General features: G+C 42.2%; 1 protein-coding gene across 3 annotated transcripts; it reads right to left on the minus strand.

The window, feature by feature from the left end:
* Window positions 1–465: 465 nt before the first annotated feature.
* On the minus strand, window positions 466–21,046 carry tnk2a (tyrosine kinase, non-receptor, 2a). Of its 3 annotated transcripts, none has more exons than XM_030398759.1 (21): window positions 20,813–21,046; window positions 18,705–18,780; window positions 13,626–13,788; window positions 13,392–13,462; window positions 11,570–11,776; window positions 10,804–10,953; window positions 10,598–10,693; window positions 10,274–10,455; window positions 10,035–10,161; window positions 9,726–9,872; window positions 8,973–9,067; window positions 8,337–8,531; window positions 7,689–7,780; window positions 7,542–7,586; window positions 7,202–7,434; window positions 4,370–4,573; window positions 3,634–4,277; window positions 3,274–3,409; window positions 3,067–3,162; window positions 2,452–2,579; window positions 466–1,716 (listed from the first exon to the last, which is right to left on the minus strand). In XM_030398759.1, exons 3-21 carry the CDS (start codon window positions 13,786–13,788, stop codon window positions 1,710–1,712), a joined length of 3,018 nt encoding a protein of 1,005 aa, XP_030254619.1. In that variant the 5' UTR covers window positions 18,705–18,780; window positions 20,813–21,046; the 3' UTR covers window positions 466–1,709. The 3 variants fall into 3 exon arrangements, with proteins under 3 accessions (XP_030254619.1, XP_030254618.1, XP_030254617.1); XM_030398758.1 differs by having other exon boundaries at window positions 18,705–18,812; XM_030398757.1 differs by lacking the exons at window positions 18,705–18,780; window positions 20,813–21,046 and adding an exon at window positions 14,952–15,507.
* Window positions 21,047–21,578: the final 532 nt, after the last annotated feature.

Consider the following 21,578-nt stretch of genomic DNA (forward strand, 5'->3'; position numbering starts at 1 on the left):
ATTTGTACTGTATTTCTCCCTTTTTTCAACTGCTGACTGGAGGGAAAATGTACTTAATGTACGAAGAGAGGAGATGAAAAGAAGAAAAGATGGGAGGATAACAAAAAAGATCAGGACTCTGACACAGACATAAACATCCTCTGACCAGATTGTTGCACTCTATCTTATGGCTAACGTAGAATTAGGTATTCTGTCTATTTGGGAGGAGTTAGGTGCTGCCAAGATACCAGTACCACCGACTTTGAGCTTCATTATAACTCGTCAGAAGCCCACGGATGACATCACAGTGGCTCTGTCCACTATTTTTGCAGTCAGTGGTTTAGTTTCCCGTTTTCAAGATGCCGAAACATTCTTGTGAAGATGACAAATGTATTGTTTTATCTGTGTAAAACTGTTGAGAGACGTCAACGTTGCCTGTGTCTTTAAATCACCTATTTTTTTTTAAATAAAGACAGAACACAGATGGGTTTTTTCGAAAAGAGAATGACTCATATTTCACTTTATTATAAAACAGTGGTGGCCATATTTGCATTTTCTCATTAAGAAGCTGCTTTATTTTTTTTACAGTATAATGCAGTCAGCGTCACGTACAGCAGTGTGACAACAAGAGCTTACAGCTGAGCTTTAAGAGGGACGGACGTCACACACACACACACACACACACACACGCAAACATTGAACATCTCTGCCCACTTGTTGTGAAATGTTGTCTAAATTGTATCTTGGAGAAATAGCTGCAAAAAACAACAAGTGGTTTATTTCTATCTCTGTTTAGCTGCGTATAATTACCCATACAGCACTGCAGCACCGAGCACACATGCAAACACTCTCACGTAGCAGGTCCTACTTATTCAGTTAAGCACTTCAGCGTGTGTTTATGATTATCATACAGCAGTCATTATCATCCGAAGAAATACTTAACATCCACCTCGGGTTATTCAACATGTGGAGGTTCAACTTTTATACCCTGTATTCATAAGGAGATGGTAGATATCTTCACATTTCTGTTTTGGCGTCTTATTGCCGAAGACAAAACTAAAAAAATCTCTCGATCCGTTCACAATTCCCGCCTTTATAAAGCCTAACAACTTATTGTTTAAGACACGAACGAAGCATTAATAACACATGATATCAGTATCTCATCGCTTCACTAACTAGATAAATTGTTTACCATCTTCTGACCAGCAGTTAATGTCTCGCCACGTCCATTAAAGTGCCATATACAATACAGCGTCTCAACTATTTTCATAAAAACGTCGGCTGACAGTTCCCTGATTTTTATATATATCGCTTCATTTACAGCGTAAAGGCATGGGCACAAACCTTGACATGCACGTATTCACAGCTAATTTCACAACCAGTAAACGTTTGCAGTAGCTACCAGCGAGAATATAAACTCTCATTATTCACGTAATAATAATAAGAATAAAAAAACAAAACATAAATAGCATCTGTTCAAGTAATAGAGTGACTCATTCGACAAGCTGCTCAGTTTGGCTGATAATGAGCATGCATGTGTGCGACAAAGGTAGAAGCGGGTTATTCACAGTACACTGAATGAGGCACACGTCCTGCTTTATGTTTCCTCCGTTCATTACAAAGTGTTGCTGTGTCTCGCGTCCTCGCGGCGATGAGTCATCCGAGCAGGTCAGTGATGGCGAGTCGATCCAGACATCAGAGGCTCGTCAGTGGGTGATGTCGTCCTGCTGTCATTTCCTGAGAGAGAGAGACAGATACACAGAGCAAGAGAGAGAGAGAGAGACGGCATCATATGTGAAGGCTTGTTAGAAAATCTGTGATGTAACTGAGTTGATGCTTCATGTTTCAAGTCCTGGGTGTATCTCAAACTTTTTTTTATTTGAATCGGTAACTTTGTATTCACTTACTTTTGCTTTAAAAGCAATTTTAACAATTTCTTAATGTGTTAATATCTTATTTAACAGCATTTGTGTCTCTCTTAAGCACGTTGAATCGTCTCATGTCTGAATGGTGCTACATAAATAAATAAATAAATAAACGATATACCATAGCTGCAAGGCTTTAGGACGTTAACATCACTGATCTTGACTTAATTTATTCATTTTCTGATTTGAGATGCGCTTTTAACTCTGGTTCCTCTCGTTCTAGTCACAGTTTGAAAGTCCAAAACTTTTGAGGGAAGCTCTGACAGCATGTCAGTGTCTTAACAGTCACAAGAGCACCAGCCCGACAGGCAGACGAGGGAGGAAGAGCAGATGGAGTGACATCTTCATCCCATATGTGCTTGTGTTACCCAACTATCGCTGCATATTTTTGTTTCTTTTTTTACAAACTCAACTTCACATTAAAGTCAAATTAAATGAGGATTGAATGGACACAAACAGCTGCTGTACGATGCTGACTTGCATAGTTTTCATTTTGCAGCGTCACAGAACAGAACAAGAAGTTTTTAAACAGTTTAGTTTTTCTTACGCGTTCCGATGTGGCCCGTACGAGTCCAGCATCAGCGTGCTGGACTCCTCCAGGTTCCACTGGCAGCGCTGCAGAAGCTCCTCACATTCGGTTCTCGACCGGAGGCCCAGACGGAACAGCTGCTCCACCTTACACACACAAGACAGGTTGTTTGATAGCCGTTTTATACGCTATGTACTCCAACATGGATTTTTAACATCTGCGTAAGGGGCCTGCTGCCATCATGGACACTGTGTCTTGGTCTTAAGCATACCACCAAAACTGAAATGCATACTGCTACAAAACCTGTCTGAATTGCTTATTTGTGTCGTCTCTGCTAACAGACAACAGCGTCTTTATTTGGCCAATGTTCTGCCGCTGAGGCATGTGCATCTTATAGAGTTTGATTAATGGAAATTGAGATCACGGTATCTACTTTTTCTCCTTTTTATGGGGGCAAAATGCCTGAAAGAATGTGTGAATTCGTATGAAACAAAGAAGAGACAAATAAAATGTCATGGCTTCTTCTTTATCTACTAAATTTAGAGCAAATGTTACTTTGGTTAAGTTGGAGTTTAGCTTCCAAGCTTAACAAAAGCTATAAAGAGATAAAAGTACGTAGATGTATGAGTGTACCTTTAAATAATTGACGGCCAGAGGGATGTTCCAGTTGTGACCCTGCAGAGCTGCCTTACATTCCTCCAGCGTGACACCGTGCACTGCACCCTGGACCTGTCGATCACATTATCAACTTATAAACAACTGAGGATGAAACTTAATAGAAACACGTCTGGAACCACAGATGAAACATATAAGTAAAAACAATGTTTTACTATCTCTTACCTGTTTGATGCTCTGCTCCTGTTGCATGCTGGGAGCTGCAGTTCGCCCGTTGTTGTTGTTGTAGGAGGAGTTCGGTTTGGCTCCGCCGGGCTGCTGAATCATGGGTTTGACTGCAGCCATGTTGGCTGCTCCGTATCTGATGAGAAAACCACAGATACAAAATAAGGTGACAGTTTCATCACAGTAAGCATGAGAGTGTTTTCAGGGACGCAGAATCAACAAACAACGGTAAAAAAATAAAAATAAAATGGAATATAAATACTCACTTTACTTTAAAACAGAAGGATAGACTAATGTAACGTTCCCCCAAACTTTCCTTAACCAAACGTCAGTACACAGTGTCTGATATGAGTAACACACCTTTCCAGGTAAGCTGGTCGATCAGGCAGCGGGGCGGGAGCAGAGCTCTGGGGGCCGTCGATCAGCGAGGACAGGCCACGCCCCTCACGGAAGGCGAGAGGATCCAATAAGGAGCCGGACGAGTAGGAGGAGCCGCGAGCTGTGAACTGTGAGGAATGTGATGCCACTGGAGGCAGGGAGGAGGCGGACGAGTTGGAGGAGAGGAGCGGGCCCAGGAGTCCGGACGCCCGCCGTGGAGAGACCGAGAGGGGAGGAGGAGGCAGCGCCATGGGGGAGGAGGAGAGCGGCGGCACCAGTGGGAGGGGAGAGGAGGAGCGGGAGCCCGGCTGAGAGAAGGCGTGGTCTCTCGGTGGGATCTGAGGAGGCGTGTCGTCCGGCTCGCCCAGGGAGATGGAGCTGGAGCGCGACTGCGGGTTGGAGGTGCGGCTGGGTATGTTGTGTTTGGAAGGACGCAGCGGGGGGACGGGGCTGCGTGGGGGCAGCACCGGCCGGTCCTCGAAACAGGAGGTGAAGGAGGTGGAGGTGGGGGAGGGAGGAGGCAGGTAGATCTGTCGGTGGGGGCCAAGAGGAGCCAGGGGCATGGGGAGGGGGGAGGATGGGAGGGAGCGGCCTGTTGCCATGGGAACCTGCAGCTTCACCATCACCTTCACCCGCAGAGACAGAAAGAAGGATCAGAAGGATCAGCATGGAACAACATAGATCTAGAAACTGAAACTACATATCGAACGTTCTCTACCTCTCGCTGCAGCTCTTGGAAGAGGTCAGCTGACTGCGACTCACTCCTGCCCGCCATACCAGCGCTGGGCGTGGCCGCGGTGTCCTCAGTGAATCCCTTGTTGATGGACCGCACCTCCTGGTCCTCTGATTGGTCCTCGATCTCCGTAGTAACCTCGTCGTAAGCTGGCTGCGGGAGAGGCCAGTCCAGGATGGATGGAGTGTCCTGAGGATGAGAGGGAAGCGGAGAGGTAAGCCCCCGTGGTAACGTTATGCTTAAGACCAGGTGACAGGCTGCACACCTGCAACTTCTCAACGAGGTGACCCACCACTCATCAGCTTTAATCCGACATATTGCTTTAAGAGGCGCTTTTGCATTTTGCTTTAACAAAAAATCCTCTGCCATCCTTTTGTCAGCACACGCTCCGTATTCTTGGCGTGTTAAACATCAAACGTGATTCCCGCTGCAGTGTTCTGCGACTCTGCTGCTGGCCCCACTGCTGCACAAACTAAACACCCGGGGCAGTTTCCAAACGGAGCATTGATTTTTTTTTTTTAAACACAAAATGATGGTTTAACACCGGGGACATCGACTGCCATGGAAAGCCTGCACTGGATGAACTGTACGGAGCCATTTTATGTTTTTTTGGGTTGTTTATTCACGTATTAAAACAACTCTCTATCTACTTGAGTTGTTGATGCTAATGTAGAAAGACAAAGTGATCTCTGGACTTCAGGTTCTGTTTTCAAAAGTAAGAAGACTCCATCAAATACCCCATTAACTTAAATATCCAGTCTTGGAAGAGAATCTTTCTCAACATGATGTCGTGTCGCTCACTTCATCTACTGTATCTGGCTATGGATGGAAGCTTTTGAAAGTTATGACTGTTTATTCAGTACTTCTGTTCTGTAACTCACAAAGATTTCATTTTCTAACATACAGTTCTGTAATCGGAGCCGTCTTTTTCTTAGAATATGGAAAAACCCCCACCACATGCTTGATCATTGTTTACATGTTGGATAAGAGACCGCATTGAGTTACAGAAGCAAGTGGAACAGATCCTTGTCTCGACCTCATGACTGTAAATATATGATCTTATCTTATTGCTATCTGAATCTCTGGTGTTGGTGAAGACTCATTAGTCATCCCCGGAGGAACATAAAAAATTTGGTTGAATTTCATGGCAATCCATCTGACAGTTGTGGAGAAACTTACCATCGTCATCCATAGAGTCAAAAACAACCAACATTTGACCGAGATAAATGTGAACTTTACTTTTAGACACAATCGCAAAGCCGCTAAGATGGTAAAAGGCATTTCCATTTGCTCCACAAAAGGTATGACAGCTACATTTTAATGTTGTAAACAGCATGTTGAAACTCTAAACTCAGCTCAGAGGAGCCAGACGATGAGGAAAAGTTACTGTAATTATGTTCATGGCCATCGAGGAGAACACAGCCATCACACTGCACCTGCCTCGGGTGCAATCAAAGAAAATAAATTATACTGGACATTACCGAGCCAAAGACCAGGCGGTCCGGTGGGAACACAAAAATAACCGTTCATATGTCTAACAAACTAATTGGAACTGAACTGGGCTGCTCGCTAAAGACATAAGCTGATGTGAGGTTGACAGGAGTTTAAGGTCTTTGAAGCGACTCGGAACAATTGCTTTCTGTGTGAGCTGCTGGTTGTTTCAAGAGAACCCAAAGGTCAAAAGGTAGCTCGAACCGCCGCATTAGCTGGAAAAACATGTGAGAAACAGCGAATAAAAATATTTCCCTCTTTCTACGAATGCCTGACAGCTCCAGTGTGTGAACAGACGCTGAAAACAACTTTACGAGCCACTTATCACTCCAGCGGCGTAGTGACAAACGGAGCTTGTCTACTGGCTGCAAAAGCTATTATTACAATCCTGTATTATAGAGAGCCCTCTGGCTGGTGGTTTGGCAGTGTGGTTTTTCTTAACTATAAGTGTTAGTGTGCAGTATATGCTTTATATCATAGAGAACGGTTGGCATGCTACAAGTCATTTCTTTACGTCTGTATACCGTGTGCTTCAGCTTTGAGAGTTTTAATAATTTGTGTCTAATCAATGTTATTATTTAATGTTACATTTCTGTGATGAGACAGTTATGAGGAATCTTTGGTACAAGGAGAAATCGGAAGGATAGGAGTTCTAAAAAAAAACTAAACTTTTTACTCTGCTGGGGTTCGAGGCCTTCGAGATATCCTGCTGTTTGAATGGGTCCAAAACAGAACACCCCCAGACGTAAATACACACCAGAGTTAGCTGAAGTGGGGGACATGGGTTGGGAACCATGTGAGGCTCTCTGGGAGGATTTGTATTACTCAGCTATGGTATATATATATAGGTTTACTTTATATGGAAGAGAATAGGCTGACGTGTAAATGGTATTTACATGGGATATACAAATGACTGGGCTTTGTCAAGAGATGTGTATACACTGTTCAGTAACACTGGACAGGTTGGAGTATTTCTTAAAAATGAAAAGGTCCTGTGAGAATCTGTGCTTACCCGGTTTAAAGAGCAATGGGCTGGTGATAAGTGGAGTTAAGATGAGGAAGATTAGGATGATATAAGTTGAATATGGCACAGAGGTTATGTTTTATCTAATTTAGATTTTATGTGTTGTTTTTATTTTATTTTTCCCCTTGCAAGAAATGAGTGATATAGTCATTTTCAATTAATTTATGACATGTCTTTATATATTTTTGTTGATATTATAGTGACTTGATGGGCCAGATGTTGACATGACACAGAAATAAAAAATAATTAACTAACTCTATCAACGTGTGACAGGTCAGGCTACTTTAACTCTCTCACTGCACCTTTAGTGTGTCTTCATCCGGCCGGCTCTCGGTGAGCGGCGAGGGCGTGGTCGAGCTGAAGCTGTCGTCAGTGAAGTCGATGAGCGACACCTCGCTTTTGGCCGAGCGCACGCCGGACCCCTCCCACGGCCGGAGCTTCAGCCCCAGAGACACTCCCAGCCTCTTCAGGCCAGACGAAGAGCTGGCGTCGTCATCGTCGTCGTAATCGTCCATCACGGAGTCGTAGAACGGCTCTGGAGACACGCGCACAAACAACGGAGTCAGGAAATGACAGCAGCAGGTCTTTAAAGGTGAGACTGTGGATTTACAGACAGCACAGGCCAAGAGGAGAAGAACTTACTCTTCAGCAGAACAGCAGGTTGGGGCGGTCGAGGAGGAGGTTGCTCTGGTAAAGAGAGTTTTAGACATTTTTAAATGACTCTTGATTGTGAGCTATTAAAAGACGATGACATGGCATGTATGTGTTTGAACGTTTGAACAAATTTACTCTTGGCACGATTGGGGAGTTTGGTCGGCCTCGCGATGCCCGAGTCCATGCCGAGGACGTCAGGAGGGTCCATGGGATTCCCCAGATACAGGCTGAGAGGAAGCAGACGTGAAAAGTCAGATCTAATTTGTGTCTGTAAATTCATTCAGCGTTTAAATATGACGCACAAAATGGGCCAAAGAACAACCAGACCCATTATTTATTTACAATATCTTCTTTATACCTGTCAAAGCAAATAAGTATTATTTGTTTCAGAGTTGCTTCTGTCAAAGTGTTTATCTTTGAGGCTCTTTCTGTCTTTGCAGCAGTTGTGAGGTTTCTCTGGATTTGAGTACTCGATCTAAAACAGCTGAACAAGCAGATCGTCCGTTGGTGAACTGGAGGTGATGCTCTGCTGCTCTCCAGTGGACAAAGATGGAAGCACGTCTTTTACTCGAGTGAAACAGTGGAGAAAATCTAACACTGCTCTGTCTTTCTTTTTTCTCGCCAAAGGGAGATTCTGCACTTTACTCCTATACTATTTCTATTTAAATACAAACAAACACATCTTAACTTCAAATAAAAAAGAAAAAAACCTTCCACTAATTAATTAATGTCTCATTATGTGATTAAACTAAACTTCTGACTTTAGCTGTGAGTGTTATCAACCTGTCTATACGGTCTGCGTGTCCCCAGCTCCTGTGAGGGTCCGTGTCTCCGTGTCCCGTGTGGATGAACGAGTGTTTGAGCGGCCGGCTGATGTCGTGGGCGGACAGGCCGGCCACCGACGTCACCACGTGGCGAGGAAACTGACCGACACGCAGCGTCCCCCTGTTCTGACCTCGCCACCAGTAGTGCTCTGCCCTGAAAACACACATATCGACAGAAACAAACGCATCGGCATGAAATATATTGTACTAGCAGAGATGAAATTCGACAATAACGGGAAATTCCTGCTTTCTCTGTCACATGAATACACTTATCTAAATGTATAAACAACAGCGGAAATCAAGCAAAATCTTGTGAGCTTGGGGATTTTCATTTAGCCTGAACAGACGTGTGTCTGTCCAATCAAAAGCCGCCACAATTAAACTGTAATGAGCCAGTAATGTGACAGTAATTATGGTAATCTCCAGCAATGCAAGGAATCCAGTGTCAACAAAAGAAGCATTTGTTGTCGTGTCCAGTCTGCACTGACACACACAAGCAAGACTTTCAAAACCTGTAATTTCATTAAAATACTGCTGTGTGTGTGTGTGTGTGTGTGTGTGTGTGTGTGGAAGTGTGGAAGTGTGACACACTGACCTTCCCTCTATGATGGTGATGACATCGTTCATTTTAATCTGAAGCTTGTCTTCCTCCTCAAAGTCCTGCAGAGCTCTCATATCTGTGGGCATCGTCTGCAGAAGACAAACACACTCACAGTTAAAAGCAAAAAGCAACGGTCCAATGAACCATTACTGTCATCTCATTTTGTGTGATGGTGATTTATTCGTTTCCACTTGCTCTCCCTCTATTGTCCTTTATTCGCCCGGTGCTACATTTCATGACACATCTGGAGTATCTAACATATTCAAACTGCACGCAAAAAAAGATTTCATCCTTTCTTGTTGGTAATGGTTTGACGACATGGATGTTGATTTGCAAGATTTAGGTTGTTACATTTTAAGTTTAAATAAAGCTGTTCTAGCCTCATTAGCAAACTACAAAACTACTGTCTTAGCATTGACAACAGAAGCTAATCCAGGGGACTCCTTTCTGTGTTGACTCTTATTTAGACTACAAACGAGTGGTCAGATCTCAGGTCACGCTGACTTTTCATTCTCTTCGTCTTTTGTAGAGATTCATGAAATGTAGGCAAGAAGTATCGTGATTCTCCAAGACACTTGCTTTAAATGCTTCTCTCAGTCCGATCACAAGTAAACCGAAATTAGCCCCTTACGAGCTAGCTGCTATTTTCGAACAACTTTCATTCAACCAGAAAGTGCTTGTTTATGTAAAACGATTTATGTGAAAAGTTGGTGTCACAACTGCTTCTGACTGAAACTGCTGTGCTACCTCGAGCAGGAAGTCTCTGAGTGCAATGAAAGTCGGTCTGTCCTCAGGTTTGGGGCTCCAGCACTGCAACATGACGTTGTAGATGTCCTGAGGACAGTCCTCTGGTTTACACAGCCTCTCGGCCTCCACGTCCACCTTGTGGAGGATCTGAGAACAGACGCACAAACGCAGAATACTGATTATTATCAGCTGAATTTATACAATTGGGAGATGCTGCAACTGTTCTGTAGTTAATGGAAGGGTTACTTTTTTAAATTCATGAATTTGAACTAGGTAGAAATAGTCTGAAGTGAGTGTGTGTGCTTGCACCTGGCTCCCATTAAGGCCCAGCCACGGCTCCTGTCCGTGAGTGAACATCTCCCACAGAGTGACCCCGAACATCCAGGTATCAGACGCATGGGAGAAAGTACGAGACTTCAGAGACTCCGGAGCACACCTGGAGCGAGACGAGGACGAAGACAGAGATTTGGAACAGAAAACAGAGAAAGAATTAGATATGAAGTCAGGCTACAGAACTTCATTATGTGCGACCAGGCTGCTGTTCTCACCATGGGAAAGGGATTTTGTGGCCCTCCTCCATGATGTATAGGTCGGTGTTTTTTGGCAGCGCCCTCATCAGGCCAAAGTCTCCGATCTTCACCGTGTCGTTGGTGGACAGCAGAACATTGCGAGCCGCCAGGTCCCTGTGGAGGAAGCGCTTCTGCTCCAGATAGGCCATACCACACGCCACCTACGCACCAACAGAGACAGCACTACTTAATAACACCTCCGGTCTACTACATCTCAGAAGCCAATATTGTACTTTTTAGTGTGCAAGAGGGTTTCCACTTCCATTTCCTCTTGTGTGTTTGATCTGTTTGGTGTTAGCTGACCTGCACAGCGTAGTTACACAGAGACGAGATGAGGATGTGACCCTGACGCTTTCTCAGACGATCCAACAGGGAGCCCAGAGGGGCCAGCTCAACCACCTACACACAAACACACACACAAGATGGAGATAAAACACTCAGCTCGTCACATTAACACGTCTCATTTTTATGTCTAAAAATTAAGAGAATAAGTGTTTTGTGTGTTTTACCATCTTCATGGGCTGTGTGAGGACGATGCCGTACAGCCGGATGAGGTTCTGGTGGCTCAGTGAGTGCATGGCGTTCACCTCTCTGATGAAATCGTCCAGACCGTCTGAGTCCAACACGCTGGCCTTCAGACACTTCACCGCCACCGACAACTAGGAAAACACAGAGAGGGAGAGGCGACGACCGACAGAATAAGCTGCTGTCGTTCTAAGCAAAGCAAACAGGCTCTTAATCTCCTCTTCTTTGTGGGGTTCCCCAGAGGTCTGATCTATGGAAGTCTTGAAGTGCCAATCAAAAATAATAAATAAATGGCTCAATAACTAAGTAAATATGTACGGAAGCACTGAACTCTTATTTATTCATGATTATGTATCTTGCTATCTTGGGAAAATATTTGTTATTCCATGATAATGACATAAATCAAATAATCTAAACAATAAAATCTAACTTATCACCTGAAAACTGAAAACCACGACTGTTTAGGGCTTCTGTAAAAATGTCATTAAATGCACCCAAATATTTTTTTTTTAATGTATTTATGTACATATTTTATTGTGGACAACGTGAAAGGAAAATAATACAGAAATAAACATCTAAATAAATACGTTGTTACATATATTTAAATCTTATTTACTTCTATTATCTAGATCGACTGTAAAGCTCTTTGTGACTCTGATTTTATATAAAGAATTCATTATTATGGTTTTTACTCAACATCATGTTATGGGCACAAGTTGATTCCATGTTAGTGCAGAAACTGTGTCTCACCACTCTGCCGTTGGGTCCGGTCCACTCTCCTCGCCGCACCACCCCGAACGTGCCGTCCCCGAGCCGCTCGAACAGCTGCAGCTCCGCCTCTCTGATCAGGCAGGTGAGCGAGGCGGGAGCTTCGCTACTGGCTGGGGCTGGGCTGGACGTCGCCCCCTGAGGGAGGGGCTGCTGGGGGTCGGCGTCGGGTCGTTTCACCGGAAACACCTACAGGACCGGAGGAAGAAACCTTGTGACCCCGGTTTTGTTTCTTGTTCTCATAGACAGGAAGATCTCTTATTTGATTTATATATGGATCTACAAAACACAACAATCCAAGTGAAACAACACAACGTGTGACGTAAGATTTGATAATATGCTCTTAAAACCAACAATACATCAATATACTCTCAGTTAAATTCAATTAAAACCAATCACCTTAGCAAAAACATAACGTCTAAGTGACGTTAAATATTAAAACCCCTGCCATCTCACTATGTATTGCTCCGAATAATAATATAAATATGTTTCGCTGAGCGTTGCAGATGTCAGTCGTCTCCAATTAAAGGTTATAAAAGGTGGTTGGTGGCTGGTTTTACTCCTAAGTGCATCGACGTCTTCCCTTATTAAAATATGAGCTTAACAATATGTATTACTCATCATATAAGATCCACTTTACAGTGATAATAAAAGGTATTTAACTTTCTTCAAATATACACAGTCATCCTGCAATTTTGTGTGTGGGGGGTGTGTGTTTGTCAGTCTAGTTATCTAGCAGAAAAAATGCATTTAATATTAGAATAAAAGTGAGACTAACTTATCTTATTTGGCATTCGAAATTGTATTCAGTTTGTGGTGAGAGGTCGCGGTTAAAGAGTCAGAGAATACACATTATGAAATACAAGACAAAGTATGTAAAGTATGTGATTCTTTACTGTTCCTGTGAGGACATTTTTCCTTGTGGGGACTAGGGGTGTGCCAAAATATCGATACTACGATATATCGCGATATTTCGTCTTGAGGTACGTTATCGATACACTGGTGCCAAATATCGATATTTAAAAATGTAAAAAAAATAATAATAATAATATTTTTTTTTTTTTTTCGGCCCACCACCCCTCTTCGGAGGACAGCTTTATCTTTATTCAAATATAGGTATACAACCAAATAAAAATTAAAAAATGGTTTAAGTAGCTCTGAAACCCACACATATAGATATTTAATGATAGTTGTAGTCAGTGTGTGTGTTAAGAAGAGTCACTGTGCAATATACTCTTTGTTTACTTGGCTGTCATTCATGTGAAATTGATTGACAATGTTTTGTAATTCCTGTGAAATGGATTGAGTGCAGTCAATAAATTCTGAATTTCTTCAGTGACACAGATATCGTGATGTATCATGGATGAAATTTCTTGCAATATGTTGATTATCGCAGAATCGCTGTATCGCGATATTATCATTATTGAGGGCAAAATATTGTGATGGTATTGTATCGCGAGGTACCTGGTGATACCCAGCCCTACAATTAATTCAATGGTTGTATTGTCGTATTCACTCACAAGATGTCACCAAAATCACACTGTCCCTTTTTAAATCTTTCAGAAAATGATGTAAGTGTATCGAATCGTATCGAATCATATCGTATCGTTGGCTAAATATCGTGATATATATCATATCGTGAGCTGAATATCGTGTATCGTATCGTATCGTATCGTGAGATTAGTGTATCGCTACAGCCCTTGTGGGGACATCAGAATGCAAAATCATCTCAGGTGGAACAACTAGCAGAATATTTGTGTGTGTGTGTGTGTGTGTGTGTGTTACAGTCAGAGTGGTACCGCACCTTGCTCATCCAGGACTTGCGTTTGTAAAGAGCTCTTCTCCTCTTGACGGCCTCCCAAAGCCTCCTCTGACCTGAAGTGACACAATAACAAACACACTGAAAACATTTTATATGCATATTTTAGCCAGCTGTGAAGGAACTATTCAGATATTATACTGAAGTACCATTTCAGAAAAACTTTAAAAGAAAACACAACTGGATACTTTCAGACTGGGACCAGGACACAGGACGTACCTGGGCGTCCCATGCCGATCTTCTCCAGGTCTTCATTCTTGACGTAGTCGAAGTGGGAGAGTCTCGTGACGTTGAGGTCATCACGGATGCGCAGGAAGTATTGCTGCAGCTGCACATCTGTCAGCAGCTCCAGCAGCCACTCCGTCCCCTCCTCACACTGCATCTGCACACACACATTCACCTGGTTTAACTACACGTGTGAGTGACAAAACATCGTGCCCGAGGTGCAGACAAGATCCTGATTCTGTGTTTTTAACTGATCAGTAATCACTACAGGGCGAGGCTAATGGACGCTGTTAATGGACACTCTGTAATGTGAAGTGAAAATGGAGGAGCTACTCTAAATTATGGATGACTGTGCATTAATACGTTCAATAAAAACAAATCCCTGAAAAAAACATTACCTGATATGCCCCTACAGAACTACTAATACAGACTGAACAAACACAATTTCATGTGTTAGCGTGAGCTGTAGTGGTGCTGGTTGGGGGCAGAGCATGGCTAGCAGTTTCCCCCTGATTCCAGTCTTTATGCTAAGCTAAGCTAACCAATTGCAAGAATAATGCCCAAAATGTCAAACTACTCCTTGGTTTGACTACTAGTCCTTGGAAGCAAAACTTTGCGTCTTCATTTTTCACCATCTGGATTTCAAAATGTCACATCGTTGACGTTGAAGCAGTTCAGTCAGAGAGAGTCAGAAATTAAACACATTATTTAAGTTGTCATTGTGTTCGTGTGGGATTTCCTTTGGCTCCCAATCAAAGAAGAATAATTCTTTCTTTCGAGGGTTGTGTTTGTCCCTCTGTCTCTGCAAAGAGACGTGATTACATTATGACTTTTGAGGCAAATACTTATATTAATATTTGTGAGTTTAAGTCTTGCTTTTTAACATGAACACGAACATTTCCGTCAAGGATCTCTTAATCTTTTAAAGAAGATGTACCAAGACTGTAACATCGAAAATTATTCACACACCTTCCTCCTGTGTTAATTACCAAAACATTCACATGTCTGTCATCGTGATACTTATGAACGGAATTATATAGAAAATAAACTATATCCATTTTTGCTGATGACCCCCTCAAACCTCCTCAAGGTCCCCTGGAGGTCCCTGAACCCCACTTTGAGACCCACTGGTTGTGAACAATTGGACTAAATGGTTAATTCAAATTAAAATCAAAACACACACTCTGTTGCTGCAGCACATCAACACACACATGATCAGAAACACACACACACACACACACCCCCCCACACACACACACACAGTAATTACAGAGACAGAAGAAGAATCACTGCATGTCCAACCACAACTTGAGGCTTTACCATTTGTGCCCCGACACTTCCTCTGATCCTCCCGTCTCTCTCCTCTTCGTCCTCCTCCTCCCCCTCCTCCTCTCCCCTGGTGAACGGGAGTCGCTGGTACATATAGCTCTCCCCCATACTGTAGCGGCTCCTCTCGTCCTTCGCAGTCGTCTCTCTCTTCCTTTTTTTTTTTCCTTCCTCCTGCTGTCTAGCTGCTATTCAGAGGAGGCGTTAGCTCTGCCTCTCCGAGTCTAGTTTGCTAATCTCCTCTCAGCTCGGTGACCTTCTCTGCTCGATCGATAGGCGCATGCACACGCACACACGAACGCACCGGGAGGCATTTGACGCCGCGCTCTCTCCAGCCGTATCACCTAAAGCTATCTATAAACTCTCTGTGTCTTCCCTCCCACAGCTCGTTTCTCTGCCTGCTGACTCACGGCTTCCTGCAGCGTCGGACACCTCCATACCTCCCCTTCTCTCTGCATCCTTTCCCCCCCCCTCTCTCTCTAGCGCTCCATCTCCTTCTGGCTCAGCAGCCGAGCCCACCGTCTGATGTTAAATAATTCAGCAGCACTGACAAGAGGAGGGAGGGAGGGAGGGAGGAGGGGAGGGGGAGGTGGTGGAGGAAGGAGGGGGGAGAATGTAGATACAAATAGGTGGACAGATGGATGGGTAATTGGACGAATGGTCAAGCCAAAGAGAAATAATAGGGAGAGGGTTCCCAGCATGCATCTGATAGATGCTGACGTGCAGATGGTGCAGCAGTCAGCTCAACATCAAGCAGAACATCTTCTTAAGGATGGGAATATGATGTGGTCATTTTGCTCCGAGCTCGTTTTGCTGGTTCAAGAGTTTTGATTTGAGTTGTTGGTTGCACAAAACAAGCAAAATTTAAACATAACTTTGGTATTTTCCACAGTTTTCAGGCCTCTTTATGGACATTTACCAAGAAAAAATGGAAAAGTTGTCAAATAATCACGCTCTGGGTTTGTAGGACGCGGCAGCCGCCATCCCAAAGCATCAGTTTTTGACAGGTTGGGAATGACTGTGTATAACAGTGATTAGCATCCAGCACTTAGTTTGCTAGCACCGTACAAAGACTGTCCCATTAGAGGCCTTCAGAGATCATATGCCTTCTCTAACTTGTGCGTCTGTAAAGTTTATGAAGCATATCTGTCTGCAGGTTCATATCCTCCACATCCACATCTTTTACACCCACAGGTAGATCCGCCTCAACGTGCACAGGAAATATAAACCTGAATCCTTTCGTCCTTGATTTAAATCACACAGGTTGTCACAGACGACCAAACGTCAGCACGCCCTCTCACAGACAGTTTAACTAAGATAGCCAGAGTCATATGTGAGTGATATTAAGGGCATTAATTCAGTCAGTGTGTTTGGTGAAAGCTTATCCGCTGCGTGCACTGAGCTTTGACAGAGATAAAAATGTACACATAAATCCAATCTGCTTAAACCTGTGAGCTTAAATCAAAACATACTGAGCTCAGCTGCCACCGAGCTATCCCCACCATCAGCGGCCTTTGACGGCTAACCGGTGCATGAAGCGCAGCAGGAAATTAAAAGAGTGTCAACGATGTCGGCCTGTCTACTGCACGTGTGTGTTTGTGTTTGGGCATCTGTGGCCTAAATGAGCAAAAAATCAGAGCTTTCATCTCCGTGTGCACGACTTTTATCGAGGGCGATGCTCTAAAAATAGAGAAGCTCAATTTAGCATACGTACACTGAAATGAAGAGTGAACAGAGCTGCTTTACTTTCAGCATAAAACACCTTAGATTCACTCAGGACTGTGAACGGATATCCTGTATGACGAGGAGGACGAGGATTTATGGTGCAGCTTTATTCTTAGTTTCCTCGAATCACTGACCTCCGACTAACTACAGACACCAGAGAAACAGCAGCTCTCAGAGCAGCGATCCTGTTATTTAGTAGACTTACAGTTGGATGACAGTCAGAAGCAGCGGAGAAACTTAAAATATTCATATTTGACAAAGAAAAAACGCTAATTTTAAAATTCTAGAAGCTGGAAGATTGAAAATAATTTTCATTTTTCAAGATGTTTAACTTTCTATCATTCAGCTAATTGATTTAAACCACTAATTATTGCAGCTCTCACCTCAAGCAGCAGCATCAGCTTTGACAGGTTGAAGCTAAACGTGGCAAAGATATCAGCTAGATTAACCTTTATGTGAATGAAGCTCATGTGAACCTTTATGAATTGAATGTTGTACATAGCACCTTTAACTAGATTTTCAAAATAAAGCTGCCCTGTCCCTATATGTCCGTACTGCAACCTGCTGCAAAGGTTCAGCCAAAAGTCAGCACGCGACTGGGTTTGTGGTCCCGGGCTCGGGGGCAGAACTCTACCCGCTAACCCTTTAAAATAAGAGATCACAGAACGTCTTGTTCAGACCGTCAGCCTGTGATATCATCTCTACCAGAAACTGAGCGAGAGCCGAGTATCCCCACGCAGAGCAGGTCCACTGAGGGAGACGTGACTAAGCCTCTGTTTATATCACTATAATCATCATTCCAGCTGACAATTATATAATAATTCTGTTCTGATTTAACGCATAGCAGTTCTTTCTTCAATCAGTGTTTCTCTAATCACTCGTTTTCTCTTTGTTTTGTGCTTTACAGTAATATTGAGTATGCGTTTGTAAAAACTGAGCATGATCTGGTTGTGTTTACAACAATGAGTTTGAAAACAGTTGTTAGAGATTCTATCTGTGTCACTTAAAGACACAACAAACAAAGAGGCGGCTTTTAATTCTGTTAATTATATCAACACAGTGGGAAGAAACATGGAAAAATGTAGACGTCAGCTTCAAGTTTGTTTTGTATACTATTGTGGGCCGCGATAGAAACAAACTAAGTACTGCGTTTGAGGAACATTTTGAAGTACTTGTATTACGTGTATTTTATACTACTTTATACTTCTACTGCAAATCAGAGGATAATATTGTACTTTTTAGTCCACTACACGTACATTTTATCTGAAGTTACCAAGTAGACTGAGATTAATAATGTAAAATACAATGATATACTATATTCAGGGTTCGTACACATTTTTCAAGGTCAAATTCAAGCACTTTTCAAGCACTTTTAAGGGTCATTTTAAAGATTTTCCAGCACCTTATTGCTGGGGTAAAATACTTTTCTACAGGAATATAGAAACTCATTATTTTTTCTTCACTTTTTATCACAATAATGTACATTGAATCATGCTGTAAACATCTAAAATTATGTTTCATAATAGCAAAAACTTCAGAAATTAATTATCCAGTCTGATCCCAATTTTGTGAAAGACACAGAGTTATAATGTCAAGCTCTTTCAAGCACTTAAACTAAAATCCAAGCACTTTTCAGACCTTGAAAACACAACATTGAAATTCAAGCACTTTCAATGATTTCAAGCACCCGTACGAACCCTGTATATTTTAATGTAGTATTATGGATATTGACTAAACATACTCATCTTTAACATTATATAAAGTAATAAATTAGCCCCGCCTTTGCCAGCTGTAACTTCAAAGTGCATTGAAAATTGATTAATCCCTCATTTTTATCCAATAATATAATATATTATTCAGAAATAAGTCCACTAACTTAACCAGTACTGATGTATATTTTAATGCCAGTACGTTTGTACTTCTACTGCTTTCACTGAAGTAAAACGTGTATGTACTTCCTCTAACATTGTGCATGTGTCGGGTGTTGTGAGCGGTAGTGCGTCTGTGTTAAACCGGCCTCACCCTGCAGACGTCTTCAGGTGGATCAGGAGTCGGGAGAGGTCACCTGGTGGAGGCCATGGGTGGAGAGACTCCACATCTGCACGCGCACACACAGAAAAGATTCACCTCCTGAAAACACACACACACACACACAAAACGAAGACACAGAGAATCTGAATGAACTGAGACACAACGGACACAAGAGCAACAAATGTTGTTTTCGCACAAATTATTAATAAACGCCAAAGCAAACTGGCGCTCCATCTGTCTCCAAACAGAAGACAGCACAGTCTTTCACAGCCATGACAGACTGAAGCAAACCGAGGAAGACAGACGAAGAAACAGTTTGATGGAGGAGCACGCACACTTCCCTTTTTATGCAACATGAATTCAATTTCTTTAATTTTTATTGATTTATAACACTCACTGCTGTTATCTGTGAGCAATACTTAATATCATGCATCCATTGTTCTTCCTGTTGCTCTCTATTCTGGTGTCCCTCCTGTGTTTTCTGTTTGATATCCCTTGAAGGGGCCGCAGGACTTTTGCTTTACTGTTTTTAAGTATCTAAAAACTTGAGATTTGAATGTTTCAGCCTAAATATCTGAAGCCTCAATCAGGGATCTAAGGCACTGATGTCCTCTGTGTTTTCTTTCATTTATTTTAGGTTTTAAAAAGCCTTACAGGTGCTCACCTCTGTTTTCATGACAGACAACAGGACTGTAGGACACTAAATGATTTGTGGTCTTTTAAAGGTTTTCAGTCTTCATCAGAGTCAGAAATCAACTTATTTTTTAAGACGTGTTGAAACATCACACACTGCTGATGTTGCTCAAGGATGAGCAGTTATTTCCTAATTTTTTCTTGACTTTTGCAATACTTTTTTCTCTCTTTCTCTTACTACTGTTTGTGTGGTATTATGCAACAGGATGCCGACTGCAAATTCCTTTCATATGAAATCTTACTTGGCAACAAACCTGATTTAATTGTTGAGTTAACACTTTTTCACTTTGCTCTCAATGACTAATACGTGCATGTCTCTGTACACTTTAAACTGCTAACTCAATTATGTTTTACTTAAAAGTGCAGTTTTGGAGAAGAAAATTCAAATAAAGAATTTAAACAACATTTCTGTAATTGTATTATTATCTTATTCATATTGTAAATATTAAAAATCTGTGTTTGTATTTCTTCTCCAAAAACGACACAATGCCCCTTTAAAACATTCTATTAAAGGTTCACTATGAAGAAAAATGTTTATTGACTGATTTTCATAGATTTTTTATTAAGTTTGATGAATAAACGGAATAAACAAACTGAACTTAAAGGACAACACAACTTCACACTGTTTTAATTTGTTTATATGTGGCGGACCCTGCCACTTTTCTAGCTTCAAACAGTGTTCTGGGGACCTTATTTTCCTCTGAGAACAGCTTGTTTATTCAGCTTTGGAAAAAAATGTTTATTACCTCAATAATATTGTAAATTTCAAAATAGCGCACTTTTAAAACATTTTATATTCTACTTTATATCGTTGTATCTTGTTAAAATCATCTGTGGGTGGAGATATGGACTCCGTATTTTGACAAATTGTGTGTTTTCCGCTCTTATAAGAAATATATATATTTTTTGACTTAAATCTGACTGCAACTCACTGTCAGACAAACATATACAAGATTTTTGATATTTAAAACAAAGTAAATATCAGTACACAGCAGTAAACATAAACATCATGGCTAAGACCAGTGAATGTATCTGCAGGGGATCTTTACCACGTTGCTGTTGACAAATATAAACAGAATTTAACTAGAATATAAGGACATTAAATGCAAAGACAGAAGCAGGATGGAGGGGAGGAGGTGTAGGCTGCTCCTCTCTAACGTTACTGAATGGAGCAGAGCTGCTTTAATTGATCAATCTGCTGCTCCGCTTAAAGCTGATTAACCTGCTGTTGTCTCGTCACGTTGAGTTCCCACCTGTCAGTGAACACCTCACCGCCACAGCATCACCACAGTTCACCGTGTTCGTGTTGATTTATGGCAGTTTGTTGTGTAGCAACGCGTCTCGTCCTCCTGATGGATAAACCGGAGCTGCCATTAAATTAACGTTAGCCCCCCCGGAGTACCGACCTGTGAGGACGGGCTCTTAGCGGGAGACCAGTCTCCTTCCCCCGGTCAGTCCGAAGCTCCGTCCGCCGCTCTCAGCTGTCACCGAAGCCGTTTCTCGGTATTCGGTTTAATCCAGCCGCTCCGTTATCTCCCTCTCTCCGTTCCCACCGTTAATTCCGGGACTCTCCTCAGACTGCTGCCGGGATTTACGAGCGTCACTGTGCGTAACCTCACGCGCAGGATGAAGCGCAGCCGGCCCGGAATAACCGTTATAGCTGCACTTCCTGTTTGGCGCGTCAGGCTTCAAAATAAAAGCGCAGGTTTAAAAGGCGCACGAGTAGATTTGTAGAAGACACGCAGAATTTTAATTTTTACAATATAAATTAGGTTATAATACTTTTTTATTCTTCCCATAAGTGAATAAACAAGCTGTTCTTAGAGGAAAATAACTTGCACAACACTGTTTGAAGCTAGAAATTGAAACAATATGACATTGTGTTGCCCTTTCAGGTGAGTTTGTTTATTCACTTAATTATTAAAACATAGTTATTATTTTAATATTTCAGCTCATAAGATAGCATGATTTTCTTTACATTTATTCTATTATAAGTAAGATATATTTGTCATTTTTTTAAACAAGGGTTCAAATCAAAAGTTATATCACTGTTTACTAAACAAACATTAAATATAAGTTCACATTCTGCAGTGGAAATTTTCCTTGTGAGGTTTAAAGTTGCCCAGTCTCCGAAGAATTTTAGACACGCAGCATGGAGGGAAGACAAGAGTG

Source organism: Sparus aurata, chromosome 19 (genome assembly GCF_900880675.1).
Source record: "Sparus aurata chromosome 19, fSpaAur1.1, whole genome shotgun sequence".
Taxonomy (NCBI): Eukaryota; Metazoa; Chordata; class Actinopteri; order Spariformes; family Sparidae; genus Sparus; species Sparus aurata.